Source organism: Hyalella azteca, unplaced genomic scaffold (assembly GCF_000764305.2).
Source record: "Hyalella azteca isolate HAZT.00-mixed unplaced genomic scaffold, Hazt_2.0.2 contig1382, whole genome shotgun sequence".
Taxonomy (NCBI): Eukaryota; Metazoa; Arthropoda; class Malacostraca; order Amphipoda; family Hyalellidae; genus Hyalella; species Hyalella azteca.
In genome coordinates, this window is record NW_025931701.1 from 295,583 (window position 1) to 312,751 (window position 17,169).

The following is a 17,169-nucleotide window of genomic DNA, read 5'->3' on the forward strand; positions in this document are numbered from 1 at the left end:
TGAAAAACATACCTGAAACAGAAAATAATGTTTTATTAACAACCATCATATGTTTTGGATAAATAAATCATAGTTTAGGTCAATTACTTTGCATTCTATGATGCCCGGTGCACAATTCTATATATAGCATTCTATGTACAATTTTGTGACGAATGTTGATGCACTAATTTTTCGATAAGTAAATTTTTTTTTGCTGAGCGAGGTAAATGTACTCAAAATTCTTTGTTGTTAATCAACTTTTTTGTTAACTGGAACCTTTGCTAACTGAGGTTCTACTGTAAATGCATTTTTAAGGGTGTCCCTAATTACCCTGGGGGGGTGTCACGAGTAGCCCTGCTGTGCGGAAATGGCTGCCATTTTTTTTAATAAGATAGGCAAATTCCGTAAATTATGTTTTCAAGCCGACACCTGGGTGCAACTTTTATGTAAGTAAAATTTTTTAATACAGCGAATGTTTTTTTTTTTGCTCCAGACCTTAGCAGAAGTACTTTTCCAAAATCGCACTTTTCACACCTTTTTTCAGCGATTTTTTAAAGATAGTAAATGTTTGATTTCTTGACTAGCTTTATACATAATAGATAGTAAAAATGTTGAAGTTTACGCCACTATTTTTAGTTTTGCAATATTTTGATTAGTTTAGCTTCTACAACATTTCTACGAAATGTCGGAGGCACGCCCCGATATACCCGGCCCGTCCCTTCTTACCCCGTTTGACGGTATATGGGGGGGTTGGGAAGGGAAAAACATGCAAAAATGGAAGAATGTGCATAAAAGGAAAATGATGATGAAAAGAAAAAATGGGGCTCTTGAGCTGCTAGATAATTTTGTAACAAATCGAATGAAATGTCTCTTGATATTGAAGCATGTGATTTGCAAAAGTTATACACTTTTCAAAGTAGCCCATTTTTTGCCATTTTCTATTAATTTCAAGTTTTTTTCATTTTTATGGAAAAATCATACAAGCAAAATATTCTTATTTTTATGGTTTATGTATGTGTGTGAAATTTCAGAAAGATCCGTTGATAAATTTAGAAGTTTTTCTGGACCCGAGCCGGTCCCCTTCAAGTCAGGGTTGCACTGGGCACGTGCTCAGGGAGCTGCCCACCTACCCACCTGAGCTGAGCTTTTCAACATAAAAAATCCAAGATCTTTTATAAAAAAAGGTAAAGGTGGGTTTTAAAGAAAACTAAAGATTGCATCAAATCAATTTTATAATTTTGAACTTATTGATTTTTTTGTTAACTGAGATTCTACTGTAAACGCATTTTTAGTGGTGTTCCTTATTATCCCAGGGGCAGGGAGGTGTCCCTTATTGCCCTGTCATGCAGAAATAGCCACCATTTTTTTTTTGAAAGAGCTATGCAAAGTCTGTCACTTACATTTTCAAGCCAACACTTGTCTCCAACTTTTATGTAAGTAAAACTTTTTAATGACAAATTTTTTTTTTTGTTACTGACCTTATCAGAGCAGAGGTACTTTTCCACACACTTTTCTTCAGGGAGGTAGTAAAGGTAGTAAATGTACTTTTATTTTTTTGAAGGTATTAAATGCATGATATCTTAACTTGCTTTTTGCTAAATAGATAGGAAAAATGTTGAAATTTACAACACTATTTTTAGTTTTGCAATATTTCAATTAGTTCAGCTGCCACAACATTTTTATAAAATGTTGGTGGACTGTCCCTTATTACCCTGCCTGTTCATTACTACCCATTTGAGGGTATCTATTAGGCTTTCTTGAACAAATAACAGTCATCTCATATGTATACTGCAAGCCTCTATAAAAGCCTGGGGTAAACACACCATATTCCGACACCAGCAATGATGAAATGTCAACAACTGTTGCCATATTTATTTAAAAGCCTTTAGAATTCAAATCTACAAAATCACTGAATTCCAACACTGTATGTGACTAAATGCGGCATATTGTGAGACTAATTCCAACAGCGCTTCAAAATTGTAATTCCGACACCCTGTATAAGCTGTGTCGGAATACGACACCCTGTGTCACGGCTGTGTGTTGTAATTCTGACACCATGTCAGAATTAGTTTTTATCTGAATAAAACCGTCTCTTAAATCAATCATCTATTAATTTATTTACCACTTAAAATCAGCAAATACAACTATACTTAAAGGATTCCTAATATATTCACAGACTTATTTAAAAGTCTCAAACCATAATATTCTTTCCACACAAACAGTTTATCACTATTTAGTAAAGCAAGGTGAACTATCAACTTTGATACTTGTTTCGATGTTCTCACTAGTTGACTTGGACTTTCTCTCTGCAGATGTTAACATTTTCCCGCAAGACCTAGTGTTTTGCAGAAATGTGGCACGCAATAGTATGATGTCACTATTTCAACCAAGTTTCAACGCATGCGTGGAACTAAGACCAAGCTTAATATAAAGGAAAAAGTTGAGGGGTGTTGGAATTATTCGCAGTGTTGGTCTGTCGGAATATGGTGTGCTTACCCTAGTGTTTTATGGAAATCTGGTATGCAATAGTACATCCACATCACTATTTCAACCATCTGTGCATGCGTGGAACTAAGACCAAGCTTAATAGGGTAAACGCGGTATATTCCGACACTTTAAGGACGCATCGAGAAATGAAAAACTATAAAAAAAACGTATGCATTACGTAAGTTCTGTTGCCTATTTCGACACGCAAATGTATGACGTCACCATTTCAACCATCAATGACGCATGGAACTAAAACAAAGCTTAATATAAAGGATAAACTAGAGAAGTGATGGAATTACCTACGATGTCGGAATATACCGCGTTTACCCTATAAAGGAAAAGGTTGAGGGGTGTGGTGCCCGTGTGGATTACTCATAGTGTCGACGTGTCGTAATATGGTGTGTTTACCCTACATTAATCTGAGTCCTAGAAAATTCCAATTTCTATGCATTATAAGTTTAATAAATGATACTAGCTTCCATAACTTGCTCCAAACTCCAAAGTCATTTAGAACCTATCACAAATTCACAATAATATTTTGAATTTGAAATGTGGCATGACTGGCATCCATGATCCTTCATATGTTGTATCAAAGCCATTTTGCAAATATGTCTGAATTCTTTGGTTTGAATTCTTAGTAAATTTTTGTCACATAATAGCTAAAAAAATAGTTTTATAGAACTACCTACGGTAACCTACCGTACCTACCTATTACTTAACTTAGTTGTAACTATTTCAGGTATTATTGCAGATTAACTACATCCAAAAAAAAAGGGTGTTTTTTTTTAATTATATGTTTTTTGGGTGTAGATTACGAATCTGAAATCCATTTTTGGCGGTCGGCATCGGAAAACCGATTTTTTTCAGTCGGAAAAAAATCGGTTTTCCGATGTCGACCGCCAAAAATGGATTTCAGATTCGTAATCTACACCCCAAAAAACATATAATTCAAAAAAAAAACACCCTTTTTTTTGGATGTAGTTAATCTGCAATAATACCCTATTTCATATCAAACCTACCTAAAATAAAGATTTAATATAAACTTAAACATTTGTGTTAATTTAGGTACCTAATTTAAATAGTGTAGCTTCTCAATAGCATAGCTATGTTGGCACCATAGAGATTTTCAGCAAATCCACTTGTCTCCCATTGACCCATTCCCTGCACTTCCGTCTTCCAGCTAGTGACACTCACAAAAGGTATTAAAGGACCAAGGGCAAGGGGTAGCATCAGCCCATCAGGATGCTCTCTGTGAGTCAACTCCTTAACAATAAATGCACCTAAGTACTAAGTTAGCATCATCCACAGTCCACACCCAACATTCAACAACACAGCCTCCTTACTCCTTAGTCTGGACTCCAGACTGACCAGTCTGGCAGTCTCCACTCCAGTCCACTGAGAGTCCACTCTCCATTCAGTACATTGCTGAGCTCCAGAGGCCGAAGGACAAGGAGGGCCAAACCCTGAACCAGCAAGGCAGCTGAAGTCTTCCAAGTTCCATACCTAAGTTATCCTAAGGCTGCAAGGCAACCAAAAGAATCAACAGTCAGCACTCAGCCCCAGCCTCTCTTCAGTGAAAAATCAAAATTAGCTAGGTACTAGTAACTACAACAAAATGAACCAACGAACTGAAAAAATTACTGAGCCATGACAGACTGGCATACCCAAACTTCAGAGGGAGAAAGCCAGTCGTGTTGGTAAAACTGTTTTTAATTAACAAATAGTGAGATTTTATTTCATAAATTAAAATTTCGATTGCAAATGACAATATGAAAACGGATTTTGACTGTTAGAGAGCGCAAGATCGTACACATGCTTCCGCAATGAACACAACTGACTTTCGCAATGGTGATTGCGTCGTAGTATGATGAAAACAGTACAAGCGCAACAAGCCGTGAGAAACAGTTGTGGCACGGAGAACCGAGAAAAATCAAACAAGCTTTGCAACATAAAACGTATATCTTGCGATAATAGTTAATAGAATAATTGCTAGGCAGCATGTTTTTTCACGTTAAAAATGAATTCTCATCTGAAAATAGGAACCCATATTTCGAAAAAGTCCCATGAAAATGAAAACTGAACAATATGTTCTTATTACTTTTGTGGCCTAGTTTTCACTAGAATTCACATAATTTTTAGCGCGCATTTTTTATCCAAAGAAAGAAAATGACTACTGAGGATACTAATTGATTCGTTTTATTGCGTTGACAGTCATTTCATCGTGTTAGCAGACAGACAATCAATCATTCTTCTCATATCGTTTCAATTATGGCTGTTAGACTACAAGAAATATGTTTATTTCGATGTCAAAAAATTTCTAATTTGATTACTTTAAAAATTGCAATAATATACCGTCGCACACAGCGGTTAACATTTTGTCTTGGAATTACCAAGAAGAAATAATTATTCAGAATTACTAACATAGAAAGTGATTTACTCCGTTGTAATAAAAGCAATACAAAACGGAAAGAAATTCATTGTCTTGTAATGGTTTTTCAATTTTAATCTTTCAGTGCTTCTGTATGAGCCTTCTATGTTCTCTTCTTATTGTGTAATCCTGAAAGCCAACTTTCACCAACAAAATTAAGTACTCCAAGCCAATCGGTGCTTTATGCATTGCAGAAATCAGCATTTAGAATTAGTCTCTGATCAAAAGCGTTCCCACACGGTGAACTGTGGGGTCGCCTGCCGAATACCACCACTGCCCTAGATGTAATGGACCATCATGATTCCTGCCTTCCGGAACGTAGCCTTCAACATTTCAAGCCGTCCGTTTCTAGGCCGTGGGTCGAACCCGCCCTCGGTCGAACGGCCACTTGTCGAAGGACGATAAATTATGGAACAGAACTATGCTATCTGAAACCTTACCTCAGATGCGGTGAACGTAAAATTACGTAATTTAACGATGCCTGGAAGTCATATTCGATCCGCGGCCTGGTGGTACTCGGCAAAGGTGGTCAGGGCCGGAAGAGGACAAGGCCGAGTGGTGCACGGCTGATTGGTGTAGGTCCGGAGAGATCCAAGGCGTTCAATTCAGGGCTTATTGGTGCACTAAATTGGTGGTGCACTGCTGCGCTCCCGAATTGTGCAGTGCGCGTGAATTAACAACCGTCACAGTGGGACAGAGGTTCAATTGACCACCGATACGCTGAGACCGGAGTTCAACTGACCACCGACATATGCGTTCTCCTGCTACAATCTTGCCAGTGATCTACAGACATAGCATTCTACTTTCCCGTTTGTTTCTAGTCCTCGTGGGAAAAACATAAGAAGATTTTTGACGTTTTCTGGAACGGATCCTGCGTAAAGATATCTCGCACACTCTTAGGTTACCGTGAACAACTAGCTGCCCCACCACCACCAATCGTCCTCGACACAATCCACGCTCCCTTGTCCCTACCGTTCATCGCAGGCACAGTTACTGTCGGGTTTATGAACCAGTGTTGAATCATTCTCTTTTGAAGTGGAGCATTCCCCGCCACCAGTCCTGAGTACGAAAATATCGTACATCATCTCTTCTTCGGCCCACCCTGCCATTAGGTCATCATACTCGCCTTGGTTTGGAATAGCCCGGCCTAGGCTATGGTCTCTCTGGCCAGCAGACCCGTCAGCTCTTTTCGTGGCATGCGTGAATGTCGGCATCTCGAATAAGAAAAACAAAAATGTCTAACATGTGCGAGTGAGAACAGAAACGATACTCCATAGGATGGACGACAGACACACATCAAGATCACCGATTAAATTTACCCAGAAAAACTGAAGGGTATTTAAATATTGACGAATCTCTCCGCAATATTCAATGAACGGCAAACTTCACTCGGTGGAATGAGCCATGCCATTCATGCGGCGACATGGCCATTCATTCGATGCAACCAAGTTAGGCCAAGCGAGGTAAGCATTGACCTCTGATCGAGATCCAAGCGAGCTACAGAACATTCGACAGATCGCGACAGTGACCCATAGTCCAATTTTCTCAACTCATAAGCCCGTCGCTCTTCACCTCTTTTTGCTAGTAAACCAGAAGTTACAAGTACCGAGTACTCGCTTTTGAAAGCTGAGAAACTCTTTTACGCGCAAGCAAAATGTTCCAGAATTATAGTTTATAAAGACAATGTTAATAATTTTGTTAGTTTTTACGTTGGCATGAATTTCCTCAACTCCATCATAAAACCCATCTTTTATTCCGTTCAAGCTCAATATACATATATGTTTATCGAGATGCGGAAAATGTATCTAGACAAATTTCGATAATTTCGTCTGTTGTGTTGAAAATGGAAGGGCTACTCCCAGAAATATAACATAACGTAGCACTATTGACGTTGAAGAATAGGCCGTGTTGACCTGTCCAATGCCTGAGGTAAGATTTCGTGAAAAATTGAATTGGGCCTGTATGTGAAGTTGAAAAATGTTGGAAGACCAAGGTCTTTTCTTTTCGAAACTCACTTGTGCTTTGATAATAATGAAGTTGCTGCGATATGACCTTAAATGATTATTTATCCGGTGATGACACGTTCACCAAATGTTTATCGCTCTCCTTCAGGCATACAAGGGTACATGAGCTGAAAACACATTGGACGCAGAAAAAAATGAACCTCGGTATTAAGGCACAACCTAGATAAATATGCTGACACAAGCGTATTCAAATTCAGAGGTTTTCTAGAGCGATGATACTTCAGACTCCATACGATCGATCACACACACTCGACGTCACAGAAAAGGTGAAGCACTAACGGCTAAATTGCTAATGAAAAAACAACCGTTTGATGGGATTTGTGCCGACGCTAGCGAAATGTGAGATGAGGAGAGTCAAAGTGGAATCTCAAATTTTTTTTAGCGGACAACACTCAAGAGTGTTTTAATTTTTGACTAGGTGCCGCACCGCAAAAGCAGTTCAACGTGAAAATTATGACAGCCTTTCATTAGCTCAGTCAAAATTTCCACTAAAAACAAGGTTAAGTGCAGTAAAAGTGTAATAAAAAAATAGACAGAAAGAAATTCAAGTTCGAAATGAGATCCACTAAATGCAGTATCCTTCAAATTTTTCAAGATTGCCGTTCCCAGAGGTTTTTTGAACGAAAAATTTCGAAATCCAATGTGCTGTTTTGGATAGCGCTTACGGTTGATTTAGAAATTTCTGAATATATGATAAGAAAATAAATTTTTGAAGCTGATATTAGGGACAAATGAAACAATTTCACGTAGGTGCTCGCTATATCGGCTATGATCAAAGTAAAGAACCAGTATAACATAGCATTAAAATTGGCAAAAATAGAGGGCAGATAAAGCTCAATCAACATGCGAGAATGTTCCTGCCGAATTCAATCATGATCGCACAAAACCTACCCTTTACACAATGAAGTGAAATCAACGATAGAAGAATGTATACACAGAAGCGAGTTGTATACAAGCGATTTTTATTTACAAATTTTCGTCCACGTAACTTTTATGATATAACCTACATAATATATACATTGGTGATTTTTCTTTATGATACAGACACAGAAGTTTGAATCATAAGTCCACGAATTGTATGTTTACCAGTTTAATGGAGGGACTGCGATTTTCATCCATTATGGATTGCTCAGAGGACAGCTCGGATCAGAATCACCGCACCCAAGAGATGTTAAATTAACTCTGATTCCAAGAAACGTCAACTTAGGACATCGGAACATAAGTACGAACAGCTCTCACCAACAAACGAAAACATCGACTGTAAAAACGAACAGCGGTAACTATAGAATAACTCTGTGGAATGGAACCTTGCAGGAGCCAGATATAATTGAAGATCATTTAATGTTAAAAAATCTCAATGTTCATCAGCGGCTAAGAAAATGGCTATTAAGAACGCACATCATTCGTTCTTCCCTGATAAGATTTCATTGCCCAAACATAAGCATTATTATAATAATCTTTCAGAGTTTGAGTAAGCCAATTACGTTCTTCGTCATGCGCCCGTCGTTTGCTTATTTCCAAATTAATAGAAAATTCCACCGTTAGTTCTACAGCACGAGCTTGAGTAATTAAACGCAAAATGAGGATTTTAAATAGGTAAGAGTACTTGAGAGTAGTTGATCTGTTTGCAAATTTAGGAATAAGCCCGTTAGATTTTCGAAAGTCTTTGTACCCACAATTTACTACTAATTGTGATCAAATTTGTAGTAAATGTTAACGTTCAAAGTTTGAAGTATATAAAACGTTCGAAATGTTTGAGCTAAACATCCATAGTGCGGATGTGCACAGCATGGGAGCAATCAAGTCTAATTTATTTTGCTATCATCGACAAATTAATTGTAGCAGTCGGTTTGACGACCACGATGCCGAGCAGTGAACAATTAAATTGGAATTTATGACGATTTTAGAAGGGAATACGAACATAAATAACATTGCTAACAATGCGCAAGTAAATTTAACAAGAAATTCAATAAATAAGAACCCAAAATGCTAAAAAATATTTCTATAAGAAAGAGTCGTTACATTAGATCAGTATTGATAATATTGCAAGTGAAGGAACTTAACACGCGACAAATTTTCCGGTCGTCCGATAAACTTTCTTAGACGGCATCGTAAAACTAACCCTAGCCTCGGAGGGCCTGTCGTGATACATAGACAACAAAATATTATTCCAGATTATAATAATGAACAAGACAAGAATTTAGATGCATCATACAGATTCATAACAAGCGACCTAAAACGCTTATCAGTTCAAGTGATCACACAAAGGCACCACAGCAATGCCTTGTAAAGACCATTGTCAATGATTTCTCGAAACACTAAAACTTTTCACACAATCCAGTTTCAGTAAGAAGGCGTGGAAAATAATATTCATATTTTTTACAAGTGGACACTGATAAATATTAATAATGTGAGGGCACATGAATCTTACAGGCTACTCAGTTTGTTCAGTTGGTTTACACGCTAGACTCAGGTACAGACACGTGGACTCAGCAGCACGGACTGCTGCTGACGCTATCACTGCAGAGGAAAAGACGTTCGAGAAGACGACGAGCCTCGTAAAAAGCACGCCAGTTATCATATGTGTGAAGATATTTTCATATAAGTGATGACAGAGACACACTGGATGGAGGGCCTCTGTAACGAACCACATCTCCTGATTTTCCCGATAAAAATCGGTCCACCCTCGACATCAACCAGCCCAGGTGCAACATCGAACGTCGACTCATACATGGAAAATAAGTAGATAAAATAGGAAATACGTCAGCTGAGGAAAGAATGTGGCATAGAATATTAGTTTTTATTAATGCCCACATTACTAGTTCAAAATTGACGGATCCCTTCTGGTTAGCAAGGTAAGAAGTAAGATGACAAGGAGGAACGCGTTATAGCAGAAATTGGGTTCTAGGTGGATAAAAATAATTTGAATTTCCATTGAATTGTCTAAAATGCACAATTAATACTTTTTCGCTAGGATGTATAAAATAGTTAACCGAAATTAAAACCGAGCGCGAGTGAAAATTTGAATGCTTTGCTTCCGCTCACTTCCCGTCGACAAATTCTCTACTCGTCATCAGAGTTGCAAGCTGAGATTTAATGCTTAAAGTAAAATTAGAAGCGTATATCTAAGTTTATCAGAAGAATAAGCCTCAATAGAGTTAAAGATCTCAGGAAGTAACTGACTGGAACATTTGTAGTTTATTTTACACTGGTTCCATGCACTATCTCTGCTCCAGCATCAATAAACGCAAGGGGGCTTGTAAAATAGTGAATATTTCTCTTACTAACGGTAGAATGGATAAGTGTTTTTTTACCCATTTGGATTTTATGATCACTTATTTTTAACAAAACAAAGATTGTTACAATTTTTGATGAATTGTTAACGATCTACAAATTATTTTCATTGAAGTACGATCCAACCAGTTCAAAAAATTATAATTTCCATCAATCACTCGACCAATCGACTAAAACTTCAGTTGCACAATTAGACCATAAAACTTAAGCCACAAATACTTCCTTGATTTTACAAGTTTCTTGATTTTACCATCGTTTTCGGCGAGAAACGTAATTTTACGACATGTAAACAAATCGTGTTAGGCGAGACGCGATACGACGAGTCTCACGAGACCAACGCACGTCGGTGATGCAGAGAGCGGCAGCACTAAAGCACGCACAAGTTCTAACACAATATTCACTCTAATCATTTCCTTATCAATAAGTTAGTGAACGAAGCCGTCCGCATAACATTTCCGTCACATTAGTGATGTTATCATAGATCGCCCAACAGTTCACAGATAAATTTGAGATAAGCCTCCCACGACACCAAATCTGTCAGTCATATCTCTAGTAATTGAGGGATGTAATTCTTTATCAAGTATGTACAAGACCGAATAAGATGGACTGGCTCCTGTATCAAGTCACATCCCCGCATACAACCAAGCTTCCTGTCAACATTAATGAAACAGTTTTTCTTTGTTATGCGATTACTTCAGCACCAGCGCAGGATTAACAGCGCTCTGAAAGTTATGGGCAAAAAATAATTCATGGTTCTTGCGAGCATTTCTTGATGGATAACGTAAATCAGAGGGTTGATATTATTTGTAATATTATTAGTAATAATTATGATAGTAATACAAGCACTATTTTACACGTGTACGAACGAACATGGGTGATTCCTTCAGTAATTCGCAGCCAGTAATAATACAGTACCTTTATCGATATCGTACGATTAATATTACCAATTACATTAATAGCTTTGTACGAGACATTTGTAGTGCATGTGTCACTTCTAACTGTACGGTCAGTACGACTGACCATCACTAGTCTACATTAATTGCCATAGTTCACAGTTTTACGATCAGTAAGTTCATTAGAACATCTTTCGCACACAGCGGATTGTTCACAAAGTTGAATGTGTTCAAGAAACTCCACTCATTTCAACCGTATCCAGCAATATAGTCATTCGAGTGAATAATAGCTGCAAAGGCATTAGTAAGTTAGAGAAGAAGCAAACCTTTGATTCAAAAGAAGGTTGCAACGCCCTCGCACATTCACTATTGCAGTGCCAGAAATTTATCCAGAACATCGCGACGCCGCTATGTTCTGGATAAATTTGTTTAATTTTTGAATCAATGTTAATTAAGTTCTGAAGTCTAAATATCTAGTCGTCACATGCACATTTAAGTCAGTAATGTTCAGGCTATTTCACCGTCCATTTTCAATGGTGATCATAGTTCGTAGTACTCTCAAGCTTAACTCTTTGTCTAGCAAGGAAAAACGCTTCAACATATGAATAAACTATTAATATACACATTCAACTACATAAACACAATTAAACCAGATAACAGTTGGAATATTACTCATAACAAAATGTTTTTAATCAACACAAGTTCTTATCAATGACCGGTAACCAAGCAGGTAACCCGCATGCTGCTAGTGGTCGTGGCTCAAGACAACTGTAACCTGTAAGCAGCAAGTCAAATTAAGAAGTACGGGACTATACGTCCATTTCCCAGCAATGGAATAGAAATAAAAACTGCATCGAATGAATGACGCAACAAATGATTGCGATGAATACACCATTGGGTAGCTTAAATGGAAAAGATTGATGATTGAGTTACACCAGCAGCTTTGCGAGGTTGAATGTTTATAGTTGCTTGCGACGGAATGAGACTACAAAGGGAGTGACAGACTCACTTGTACGAAGATATAACAGACGTGACGAAGAGGCGAGGAAAGCGAAAGTAGTTCGGGTTTCTTGAGAAATGGCGTTGTTGCAACTGGAATTAACAATGGAAGCAGCAGAATAAGCATCGTAGGATTGTCCATTCCGTGCCCATCGGATGAATGAAAATGTGTACGGAACAAAATCTTGCACAAATACAACAACAAAAATTCAATATGAAAGACATCGATTCAATGCCAATCTACAGGCAATGACGTTAAATGTAGAATTAAAACCAACGCCACATTCCATCTATGGTCTGATTATGCAGGAAAATAAACAATAGCATAAAATGATATTTGAAAGCGAGTTCCGTAGGAACACAAGCTCAGGAAAAATAATGTGTAAAGAGTTTATCTCAATGGAGGCTGTGTTATTTGTGCGATCAATTTATTCAGCATATTTGAATAAATTCCAAATTTGGATAAGAAAGCTTATTTCTTCAAGACTCCACCCAACTCATCGAAAAAAAGCCATAGCACAGAAACTCCATTAATAAACGAGGTAATGAGTACAAAAAATTCACGTAGTTTAAAGATGAAGCATGCACACATCAGCAACATCTTCGGAGTTTCGCATTGGGACGACAGTTTCGAATCTTGCTTAAACTTACGATATCAATCATGGTAGATTTTACAACCCAAACCACGGCTATGTACATTAAATACACCGAAGCACACTCTAAAATATATTTATATGCACGTAGTAAGCTATATAACGTTATACATTCGTAATGTTAAGACTAACATTCATATGAAACAAATTTTCAGTATAAAAATACGAGCCAATTTACGTATGTAATATCATTTTTGTGTTCTAATACGAGTCCCTCGCTGCTACAAAACAATTGTCGAATGGGTCAATAGCTAAGGCATTTCAGTCGTACTCAAGACACCGATCGCTGACTCAGCGATCGCAACACAACTTCAGTGGCAGGACTACAAATGTTTACACGAATGTTTTTATTTATAACAACGATAACGCACTCGAGTCGCACTAATTACAGAGTAAATAATGACGAATAACACCAACACAGGACGCCAATGTTACATTCAAGCTCATAATTTAAACATAATCCAAGAATATCGTGCCACCTTAGCAGGTCTAAGCAGAGAATATGTTAACTAAAAATTTACCTTCAAACGAAGCACTTTATCGGAAATCACGTGACATGAGCTCATTATTTGTACTGAAATGATGACATATAACGAATTTTTACAATCGGAGATATTTAAGATCAGTTCCACATTCTATGTAATGGAATTATGTTTCTGGATTTTAGTCTAGAATATTTCGAATATCAATAAACGTGCTAAATTCAGCCCACAGTCAGCCAGGTGATGATTTCAATCATTGGATTCAACTCTTTATGAGTTTATTAATTTAATCTTTTTAAGTATAAATAATGACTCCATTATATAAACGCTTCAAGCCAATAAGATTATTTAACCCAACGTACTATCCGCATTAAAAAAGTATTTTTAATTCAGATTTTTTAATCGAGTTCCGGGCAGCTGTACACAGCAAATGAAAGTAGCCATAAGTAGACAAGCTATATTGGGGCCAAAGCTACTCGGCCAACATTGTCTTGAATTTCCAGTAATGGAACCCGTAAAAATGTCATAGTCTGAAGACTTATTTCGTAAATGAACATAGCAAGAAAGACAATGTTTAACTGCAGAATTTAAGCCTCGTTAACTTGATTGAGAGATAATATTTAATCTCTCACTGTAACGAACATGATACTCGCGTGAAAATTGTGTGGTCACAAAGTTCAAAGAAGGAAAAAATATGTTTCAACAGATCTAAAACAGATTAGAGAATGCATGAGCCATCAAAATTTACGAGCACATCGTTAGAGAAACAATCTCAAGTTTCAAGACTAATTGGCTAAATGCCAAAAACATACGAGAAATTGATCCACTCGAGAGTTTAAGATCGACTTCGAACTGAAAGTGAAGAAATCAGCGAGGTAATTTGTGGGCGCACGCATGGAGCTACTGAGGCTCGTAAGGCGTTCTCCCTGAGACGAAGCAACTCCAACAGAAGACTAGAAGGAAATTGTACTGACGACGGAACAGGCAACATGGCGCTCTACTTGTCGTTGCCATGCAAAATTAGACGGGTGCACACAACTAAACAAGCATTCACGGTTAGGACAAACTACTAATTGCCACAGTAGGTGTCAAACAATAACTTTTGTGTCATGAATCAATAATAAGTATGCTGAGGTTGCTTGACATAGTTTATGGATAACTAGGCTTATGGCGTTAATTTAGGAAGATCATTAAAATTCAGAAGGTACAGCACAAGGCCATGAGATAGGAACACAACGCTTCCCTCATCACTGCCTGTAAAAGTTAAGAACGCACCAATTCAATTGCACGATAGTACGCTAGCTTCTGTTCTCCCTTGGTTATATCGGTACCGAAACAGCGAGGTGTGTGACTCAATTTCAACCAGTTTATAGAAGACAAATGAAACTTCTACAATCCGAGGGATTGTGAACAGAAGGATTTCTGGATCCGTGCATGCGAAGACGAGAAGGAACAGTAATGATGAGAATAAGAACAGACGTCTTTGCTTGGTCAGCCCAGTTGATGCACTTCTGGAGTTCATATTGGAACTTCGCCGGACGAAGAAATCACGAGTGACGATATGTGTTAACATTGCTATGCTTTTCATCCAACGACGCATATATTATAACCGATTTCCATGACCACCCGGTAACTTATAATTAAATTAGTAAACATCAATCCGCTGTCAAAAAGGAAGAATTGGACATGTAGTCGAGGAGTAAATTTGACAGGTGAGCGCAAGAGCCGAGGGCACGACGTGACAGAGTTCGTTGAGATGACAAACGAAAGTGCAATATCGAATAACTCAGGCATAAAAAAGAATAATAATCTAAATTCTGCCACTAGATCCTTTACGTAGCAAACAGTTGCAAGACGCCTTCAGTTTGCAAACAGAGTAGGACATATATAGAAGTCTGACCTGAGATCGAGGTTAATGTCAATTTTTATTTAAAAATCAAGGGTATACGTGGCTTTGAGATTCATTTTTAGTGCTGCAGCTCGAAGGGATAAGAACCTGCTTGAAAATTTATGCGCTGAATTCAGTCAATAAAAAAACAAGTAACAAGCAGAAGGACTGAAGCGATCATCCGAGAGTTTAAAAACGATGTAAGTTGTCATCTACGAGGCTGAATTGAAGCCTGAAGATGTCACGTAGCAGAGGTGGATGCCACTAGCAAAAGGAGAGCGAGAGCTCACCGCTGTTTCTCCACTGCGTCACGGCGTTGTTCTTGATCTGCTCAAAACAATTCCATATTGAATCAAACGATCATTACAAAACTAGAGTACATGTATGCAGAAGACATTAGGCTGTACTGAAGAATCTTTAAATCAAATTCCTTCTATTTACTAAATGGAAACCAAATTGATAATTTATACCTTAGGCCAAGAAGGAAATCATGAGCCAAAAAACAGAAAAAATTCAGGCTTTTGGCTCCTTACATCACAATGACACCATCACAATAGCATTATTTTAATATCAGGATGTCAGAAGGTAGGGCAGAAAAGAAGGTGCAGCACTCAGCGGATACTGGCAAATTCGTCCACTGTACCGTCAATACCAGACAAATTCAAGAGAAATTTTTCTAGCTAATATTATTGGGCATCAACTGAAACTCGACCAAATAACGACAGCCAAATTAAAATTTTTAAAGAAAACCTATGTAAAAAAGGGTCACAAAATAGTTAACCCTGTTTGGGAAATAAGCTCTGTCTAATGACAAAAAAATTTTTGGCCAGGTTTGTGGATGTAGGCAGGTAACCTCAAGTAATAGGCAACTTTTGAGACATACTAGGCATTCCTACCTGCTACCATCACTGCCTGACATGTATTCTAAAATGGGGTAACAAAGGACTGGACATGGGGTAAGACCGGACCACTAAATGATCCTGTTTTACCCCCACAAGCGATCCTATCTTACCCCACAAATGGTCCTCTATTACCCTACAGTTTATCAAAAATAGTTTTTAAATGAATTCCTATATTATTGTGCAGTACATGGATTATTTGGTTAAAATTTTTATCTTTTGCTCAAACTTCATTATAACTTGTTAGCTTTTTTAATTAGAGAAATTTAGTGCACTATTTTAAATTGCATCAAAGGTATATATATAGAAAATAGGGATGTTTATTCCCATTAGTGAGCAGCAGAACTATGTGCAAGATTGGCTGGGGGAAAAATCATTTTGTGAAACATGAAAAATAATTATGATCACAACTCTGTGAGAGGGCATGAGCTATGTTTGAAGAAGTGCACCACAAATGAAGTTAGCAAGAAAACACATGACGTCTGACACTTAAGTTATTATCCACTGGTTTTATTAAAACTTTGATAAAATTTTCAGACAATGACACTAATGGAATATACATGAAGCGTTTAGCAGTGCTCTACAATGAACCAAAGCCAACCCACTATTATTATGCTTAACAAAGTTTTCTGGAGACAAAAAACTCCAATGTGATATTAGAGTTGACTTCCAGCAACACAAAACAGTAACAAGTGGTTGTTTAATCAAATAATGTGTTTCTAGATGGATAATATTGAATATCAGATTTGTACTTTTATTAAAAACCTTGTAACATAAGAATTACCAGTTGGTCCTTTCTCACCCCAGCCTGGTCCCATCTTACCCCAATGGGGTAAGATGGGACCAGTTCACTTTTTTTAATCTGTACAGAAAACTATGTTAGATGCAAAACGTCTGAGTTGTAGCTTAGAAGCCCATTGCATACTACACCTTGTGATAGGTTTAGGGTTTTTTAGTTATTGATGGTATAGATGCTACAGGCTTGTTAGTGATTTCGGTCCTGTCTTACCCCATCTGACTACACTCCATGAAGCCCACGGTCCAACACCCACTCCATGAAGCCCGCGGTCCATCACCCACTCCATGAAGCCCACGGTCCAAAACCAACCCCATGAAGCCCACGGTCCAAAACCCACCCCATGA

The 17,169-nt window shown here is 37.8% G+C and overlaps 1 protein-coding gene across 1 annotated transcript in view; it reads right to left on the bottom strand.

Moving 5' to 3' along the window:
* Positions 1–12,461: 12,461 nt before the first annotated feature.
* LOC108670907 overlaps positions 12,462–17,169 on the bottom strand; it is a 40,605-nt gene continuing 35,897 nt past the window's right edge. Inside the window, exon 6 of the mRNA XM_047882510.1 lies at positions 12,462–15,454. Coding sequence (XP_047738466.1) covers positions 15,392–15,454 — 63 coding nt within the window. The 3' untranslated portion in view covers positions 12,462–15,391. The remainder of the gene's footprint in view (positions 15,455–17,169) is intronic.